The sequence below is a fragment of the Salvelinus sp. IW2-2015 genome, unplaced genomic scaffold (genome assembly GCF_002910315.2).
Source record: "Salvelinus sp. IW2-2015 unplaced genomic scaffold, ASM291031v2 Un_scaffold1535, whole genome shotgun sequence".
Lineage (NCBI taxonomy): Eukaryota > Metazoa > Chordata > Actinopteri > Salmoniformes > Salmonidae > Salvelinus > Salvelinus sp. IW2-2015.
In genome coordinates, this window is record NW_019942970.1 from 163,344 (window position 1) to 171,566 (window position 8,223).

General features: G+C 49.1%; 1 protein-coding gene across 2 annotated transcripts; it reads left to right on the forward strand.

The window, feature by feature from the left end:
• The first annotated feature begins 22 nt into the window (after positions 1–22).
• Positions 23–7,534, forward strand: znf526 (zinc finger protein 526). 2 transcript variants are annotated; one of them, XM_070439274.1, is made up of 9 exons: positions 23–291; positions 2,433–3,017; positions 3,183–3,349; positions 3,496–3,591; positions 3,681–4,471; positions 4,655–4,790; positions 4,970–6,523; positions 6,644–6,819; positions 6,869–7,534. In XM_070439274.1, exons 2-8 carry the CDS (start codon positions 2,717–2,719, stop codon positions 6,815–6,817), a joined length of 3,219 nt encoding a protein of 1,072 aa, XP_070295375.1. In that variant the 5' UTR covers positions 23–291; positions 2,433–2,716; the 3' UTR covers positions 6,818–6,819; positions 6,869–7,534. The 2 variants fall into 2 exon arrangements, with proteins under 2 accessions (XP_070295375.1, XP_070295374.1); XM_070439273.1 differs by having other exon boundaries at positions 6,644–7,534.
• The last annotated feature ends 689 nt before the right edge of the window (positions 7,535–8,223 follow it).

Consider the following 8,223-nt stretch of genomic DNA (forward strand, 5'->3'; position numbering starts at 1 on the left):
GCCCTAAAGACCGCTTGATGACTGACAGGGAATGTATCCAATCACTTCCTTCCAAAGTCACAAGGCCAGAGCGCAAGGCAGCAGAGCATGCCGACAACAGAGGAACGATCCGCGGACAAACGATGTTTTTCGTGCACCGAAATGTTTCTCTGCCAGAAGATTCACGATTTTAAAAGCGTACCGTTAAATCAGTGCGTTATTCACTTAAAGACGGAACGGAGAGTGCATTGTTGCTTCTGCGGAGCTTTGTGACTACCTCACGAGGGATTGTCCAACGACAGTAGATGAGAGGTAAGATTATTTGAACGGGAGGGGAAGGAAGGGCCTGTCGTGTTTACCGGAGACCTGCGGGGAAAAGTGGATAGCGCCGCCTGACGACCGCCTTGAGCCGGGGAGCCACAGTCAGGAGACAGCGGTGCCTCCGAAGAGGTCTCGGATATCGGAGAGAGCGCCGCCAACAGCTCGCCACATGAATGATAACACACAGGAAGCAATGTTGCAAGCTATCATGCAGCACTGTGGCTTGTATAAACTAAATGTCATTAATTATATGCCATATTTGAGTAGAAAAAATGCATCTAATTATACACATCCCTGTTAACTATTTCACATCCCGTCTACCACCATTTGGCGCCTACATGCAGTTAGCTTCTGCTGCTTGTGGCAGCTTCTAATTAGCTTGTAGCTATCAGCTCTATTTTCTATGACGATTTTATGGAACCATGCAATCGCTACAGGGCAATTCCATGGTAACGGAATTACGCTGAGACTCAGATTTTTCACTTTCACAATTTATGCTAAACAAAAACATTTACTGGAACAACAGTGTAGATGCGAAGTTTGTTAACAGAATAACAGTACATCTATTTTGGTTATTGAACTACAGTAAGTGAAGTAACAGAATTACGGTAACGAAATTACATCATGGGTCCCTGATCTGTACTACACAGAAATGCATAATTTATGGATATGAATGTCATTTTCTTTATTGTGATTCATCCTGAATAGGTACACAAAGGTAGAAATATGCAATATCATCCTTTGCATATATGGGTATCATTCTACACACTGGCTATTGTTCAAATGAGCTCTGCCCACAAACAAGACCAAATCTGAACCAATCATAAACGTCTATGTTTCACAAGTTTGGACATTACAGTAGAGCACAATATAGTACAGTACATTACTGTGCTCTACTGTACGGAACTCTACTGTACTATACTCTACTTTTCTTCACTGTGCTATCCAAACTTGTGAAACATAGACGTTTATGATTGGTTCAAATTTGGTGCAGTCACCAATCATGGGCGTCTGTGTTTGGGTCAAATCAAGGCCGGCCCTGACTGGCCCCAAAAATGACGTATGTGGACGTTGACATTTCAACTACTTTTCAACGTCCATGGACTTCCGGTGCTCAGTGGGTGCGGATGCTGGCTACAGTTTTAGTAAATGGAAAGAGAGGGGGCTCTTGGGTAGTCATCAGTAAGAACCGGGAGAGGTGATATTAACTAGAGAGAGAAGAGGGAGAGGTTGTCCACTGTTTTCACACTCTCGCTTTGACCACCAGACAACAGAAAGAGACAGAAAACAGTTATGAGCTGAACATAACAGTATGCCAGTGGAAGGGAGGACATTATGATTTGATTTCCCATTGTGGTCAATTCAATTGCTGTAATTCCGTTACTGTTTTTTCTGTAATTATGTAACCAATTTGGTAACAGAATTACGAGTTATAATCACAAAATAATTCACAAACTGTAAAAAACACAAACTAATTGGTAGGTCTACCTTGTTACTTCTGTGAACTTTCATTATCATCTTAAAGATATGTGGGTTTTGGTAAYGGAATTACAAGGCACAAGGCAGTGTTTTAAGAAGGCAACCTACATTTAGTTTTGGATAAATGATTTAAGTGTTGATAATAGTTTACCTAAATATTACTTCAACATTATTGTGTTTTGATATATTTCTAATACCTTTTTTAAGGCTTATCTGGTAGATGTTTTCTAAGACCTCTTTCCATCTGTTTGACCAGAAATCCAAGCAATTACTAGAAACCTTTATCTATGACTTCATTTGACACCCATTTTGATACATATATTTTTTGTTATTCATTTTAATTGTATTTATTTAACCCTTAGTTGACTGAGAACACATTCTCATTTACAGCAACGACCTGGGATTTGTTACAGGGGAGAAGAGGGGCGATGTGTGAGCCAATTGGAAGCTGGGGATGATTAGGTGGCCATGATTGTATGAGGGCCACATTGAGATATGTTCCTATCAATATCACATGTTGGTGCTCATGGCTCCTTTTACATGGAAATGACCTACATCATTGTAAACTAAAATAATGTCTGTGGGCCATTTGGGGTTTGGGACAGGCGATACCAAATAGCTGACTGAGACTACTGTATTTTGCTTTTTTTCAGGCTCCCTCCCTGTTGTCCTGACATCACAGAACATCATAGTGAGATACCTGAGGAAAGATGCTAGCTACTTTACTAATCATTGTTACTGGTTCAAGCCCTAAAACTCACAACACACCGTTTTCTCACTAACAGACATCAAAGTCTTCAGTTCAACCATCGAGGCATACTTGTATCAAGATCGTAACACAGAGCTATAACTCAGACCAGGACAGGAGCCTTTTTATCATTCATTGAATTGTGCTGACTAACACACACGGTCCTACAAAAACCACCTTGCAGTAGTCATGGATGACCAGCAGGAGGACTCAGAGGGMATGTACGACATGCAGCACCAGTACATGTGCAGCGAGTGCCACCAGCTCTTCAACACCCTAGAAGAAGTGCTGATGCACCAGCAGATCCACACAGGGCAGGAGGGAGAAGAGGGGGAGGCTGGGGAGGCCATGGCCATCCAGGGCATCTCAGAGTATGGGGACAGCCAGTACCAGTGCCTGGAGTGTGGTGCCCTCATCAGGAACCCAGATGAACTGCTACTGCACCAGGAGCTGCACATGAGAGAGGCAGGGTTGGAGACAGAGGACCATGGTGAGAGGGGGAGGATGGTGTAGGACAGGAAAGGGTGGATATATGTCTTGAAGAGGGGGGGTGAAAGGTGGTGGTTTGTTTCAAGGATGAAAGGCAGAGGTTGTTTGAATGTAGAGGGGCTAGATAGTGAGAATCACCTGCTGAACATTGTGTTGTGTTCCCTAGAACTGTGTGAGGTGTTGGAGACAGACGAGGCAGGGACAGAGGGCCAGGTGTCGGGGCCTGTCCAGTACCAGTGTCTAGACTGCCTGGCCCTGTTTGACTCTCCAGAGGTGTGGCTGGCCCACAGACAGACCCACAGCAAGAGCAGCACACACAGTGCCACAGAGACTGTGAGTATTAAATACCAACACATTTCATCAGCAAACCCTTCATCAAAGGGCTTACAGGCTGGCGTTCTTTAGCGCAGAAGCAGACAGGCAGAATTAGGTGTTTCCTTTCTTGGCTCAAACTTCCTCCCCCCTCCTCTCTCTCCCAGGAGTATGTGCTGCAGCCCGATGGTACTGTGACACCCTTGGTCAGTGTTCAGAACTTTGTCTTGAGTGAACAACAAGCTGGGGAGATCTTAGCACAGGTACTGTACACACTTCATGGCAAAAAGCTTTTTAAAACCAGTAACCAGTTATTCTCACTCAAACATGATCATGTCTGTGCCCCCCTCAGGTCCTAGCCCAACAACAACAACAGCATCAGTCTGCCCCCCAGCCCTCGACCCCCTCCCGGGCCACCTTCCTACCCCCCGTCTCCCCCCTTCCCGGCTCGGCCACAATGCGTCTCCAGATCTGCAGTGCCCAGGCCCTGGCCGATGGCTCCAGTACCCCCGGCCTACGGCGCGCCAAGCTGCTGCCCCCTCTGCTCACTCCTCTAGGGGTGGGCTCGGTAGGAAAGCTGGTGGTTCCAGAGAACGGCCTCCAGAGACTGGAGGTGGCGCTGTCTGCTGTCCGGGTGGAGAAAGAGCAGCAGGGGGAGGTGGTGATCTTCCACCCCTATGAGTGCTCCGAGTGTGCCCTCCTCTTCCAGACCCCAGAGGACTTCCTGCAACACCAGGGGGAGCACTTCCTGGCCCAGGAGAAGGAGAGCGGTGAGGACGGTGTGATGATGGGATACGAGGAGGACAGAGGGGGGGAGGAGGAGAGAGGGGAGGAGAATGGGGGGAGGGTGGCAGAGGAGAGGGGGAAGGGAACGGGGAGACGCGCCCTGGCTAAAAGATCTAGAAACACACCGCTATGCCTGCACTGCAACCAATGCCAGCGTACCTTCACGTCAGCTAATCGGCTGGCGGCACACAGGCGCGTGCACGAGCATGGCACATACGAGTGYCGGGAGTGCGACAAGGTGTTTAAGAAGGCSAYGTCACTGCAGACACACATGCGCTCTCACTCCGGGGAGGCTCGGTATCTGTGTGTGGACTGTGGTCACGGCTTCAACACCGAGATGACCCTCATCATACACAGGTAGGTGCCTGACCAGACATCATGTTCTCATCATAAACCATCACAATCCCAAATGTTTTCCTGTCTATTGCTTTTTGAATGCTGTTTTGTATTGAAGGCTCTGAGACAAATCTTCTCTTTTTATATCCGCCCCTCCCTACTTCTTTCTTCATCCCTCACGTCATCCCTCGCTCTGTCCTGTAGGAAGTCTCACACAGCAGAGCCGCTCCACAGGTGTGARCACTGTGCCAAGACCTTCACCAATATGACCAAGTTCCTGTACCACCGTAGAACACACACCACCAAAGCAGCCACCACTACACTTACCCCCGTCGTCCTGGTAACCACGTTTTCTTTTTAAAAATGGTAATATTGTTCTTATAGTTCCAAATTCTAACTTGAGAAATGTTTTGTGCAAATCATCAATGAGAAATGTGTGCAAATGTTTTGTTTCTCTAGTTAAATTCAGTCCCATACTGGTCAMTGTATGAGCATGTGTTTTGACGATGTCCTGTGCAGGTCCCAGCGGCCCCCAGGAGGATGTCCCTGTCAGCCCTGTCCATCCTTCAGAGAGCCCGGGCTCTGAGGGGCGGGGGTGAGGGCAGCCCCATGGAGACGGAGGGGGACGAGGAGAACCTAATGGCCCCCCTTACMGAGGCTGAGATGGAGATAGGCGAGTCGGGGGAGGACACTGCCTCCAGCTCTCTGAGCAGGGCAGAGGGAGGAAAGGAGAATGGGGTGGATGTGGAGAGGGCACCAGGGGGCAGTGGAGAATCCCAACCGGGGGAACATACTGCTGATCCTGGTTCCTCTACTGACCCTAACCCCTCTGGTCCAGCTGGCCCCCGGGGCGCGTTCCCCTGCCCCTCCTGCCCTCAGGCTTTCCCCTCCCTGCTCCGCCTGGTCAAACACCGCCATACGGCCCACATCTCCGAGCGACACTTCAAGTGCTCCGTGTGCACCAAGACCTTCAAGAAGCAGATGCACCTACGCAACCACCTGCGTATACACACCGGCGAGCGGCCCTTCCAGTGCTCAGACTGCGGMAAGACCTTCTCGTCCCTGGCCAACCTGTCTCGCCACAACCTCACCCACTCTGGCGTGCGCCCCTACCGCTGCGACATCTGCCACCGGACATTCACCCAGTCATCCAACCTCCGGCAGCACCGCCTACTCCATGCCAACCTCCCTCCCTGGCCCTGCCCGGACTGCCCCGCCACCTTCGTACGGCCGGCCAAGCTAGCCGCCCACCGCTACACTGTTCACCCGGGGGCCCCGGCCCCRTTCTCCTGCCCYCACTGCCAGGCTGGCTTCCYGCACAGGAGGAAGAGAGACCGCCACTGTCAGGAGGTCCACCCCACTGAGGCCCAGGCAGACAGAGAGGGAGGGTTAGAGAGCCAGCCCCAAGTGTGCCCTGACRGGGAGCCCCACTCAGAGCCCTCCACCTCAGAAGACACAGGGACCACCAGCATCATGAGAGGGGGCCTGGACTGCACTGTGTGTRGRAAGAAGCTCAACTCTGCAGCCAACTGGCGTCTGCATCAGCTGAGCCACGGCCTGGTTCCTGGTCGGTCCTGTGGTGGTGCAGTGGCCAGGGGTAAATCCCACCAGTGCCTAACCTGCGGTAAGCTGTTTGTCTCCTCCTCTGGYGTGACCTTGCATCAGCGCATCCACACAGGAGAGCGCCCCTTCCCCTGCAACCTGTGTGGCAAGCGYTTCCGGCAGAACACGCACCTGCGAGAGCACCTGCGCACGCAYACRGGGGAGCGGCCGTTCCGCTGCGAAATATGTGACAAGGGCTTTGTCCAGAGCATGCACCTGGCGGAGCACCGGCGTACGCACACGGGGGAGCGCCCCCACGCCTGTCTGGTGTGTGGCAAGGCCTTCAAGTCCTTCTCCAACCTGCGGAACCACAGGAAGACCCACGCACGCCAGCAGAGGCAGGAGGAGGCGGCTGCAGCACAGGTTGCCATGGAGACCAGCACCGCTGTGGCGCTAGTGGAGGCATCCCAAGTGGAACTGGCCAATGGGCAGCCTCAGCTGATCCACATACAGACGTCGACCCTACAGCAGGTGAGGGCGGGGTCTGTGTGCGGCCTCTGAGGGGGTGTTAGTCTGTAAAATTGAGAAAATATGTTGTTCAAATATGTTGTTCTCTCACATCCTCCATACAATGCTTCCTTTCCTATCCAGACCCAGGGTACTCCCACCATCATGTGTAATGAGTTTGGGGAGACCATCGCCATCATAGAGACCAGTGAGGGAGGAACCCTACCCCTGGCTGAGGCTATAGAGATCTACCACACAGCCCTGGAGAACAGTCTGGGGATGGACTCCATCACTGTAGACAGCCTACAGCTCATCTAACAGTCTGGGGATGGACTCCATCTCTGTAGACAGTCTACAGCTCATCTAAAGGCCAGACAGAGACAACTCAGAACCATGACCGGACCATCAGATAACCCTCACAGAACCATCACACGACTATCTAGATATTCTGAGGGTCAAACAGCCACGACTCAGAACTATCACAGACCTGTCATAGAACCATCAAACAAGCCTCAGAGTTATCTACAGCTACTGAGAGCCAGTGAGAGGCTCAACTATCGGAGAACCATGACAGAACTACCTGTGTGGGCTGAGGGACTGTACTGACTTGACTGGCAGAGAGCATGTTTTACTGACTCTTATCCTATTGGGGTGAATGTATGGGCAGCAGTAGAAGATTAAACTGTGATCTAGTGAACTACAGGAGTGTAGGAACACTGGTCTGGTTGTCATTGTTGAGTATAAAAAYGATTGTCTACAATTGCAGCAGGCAGGACAACAGTAGGTGCTCATTCACTCCTCCAGACCAAATGTGTTACGATCTCATGTTCAGAAAGACAGGGCAGAGCCGGTCAGTGGTGGCGGAGAGGTAGTTGTGACGGATGTGAATCGAGGGCCATTTCCTGTGTTTGTCATGTTCTTGACTGCCCATGGATGTTCATTCAGTGCTTGTCTGTAATATGTGATTTTTACTTTGAAAACAATGACTGTTCCTCCTTTTGCTGTAAACAGATAAATGAATGATATTTGATAATATGCTATGCCTGTTTTGTTATGTGACTGTGTGTGTTACTATGTCTTGATACTGGAACCCATTCTCCCTCCTTTTGAAGAATGGATCAAGCCCAGGGAAAATGAACATAAGGGCAAGCACACACACGTTATATTGTTTTATGTGCAGTATTCTCCTCAATACATGTCTCCATAACAAATGCATGTCCTTGCATTCTCCCCAATGACTAAACAGTTTTTTATATATATACACACACTACCGTTCAAAAGTTTGGGGTCACTTAGAAATGCCCTTGTTTTTAAAAGAAAAGCAAACATTTTTGTCCATTAAAATAACATAAAATTGATCAGAAATACAGTGTAGATATTGTAAATGACTATTGTAGCTGGAAATGGCCGATTCTTTTAAAAATTTATTTTTTTAAATTCAATATATACAGAGGCCCATTATCAGCAACCATCACTCCTGTGTTCCAATGGCACGTTGTGTTAGCTCTTCAAAGTTTATCATTTTAAAAGTCTAATTGATCATTAGAAAACCCCTTTGCAATTATGTTAGCACATCTGAAAACTGTTCTAATTAAAGAAGCAATAAAACTGGCCTTCTTTAGACTAGTTGAGTATCTGGAGCGTCAGCATTTGTGGGTTTGATTACAGGCTCAAAATGGCCAGAAACAAAGTTCTTTCGTCTGAAACCTGTCAGTCTATTCTTG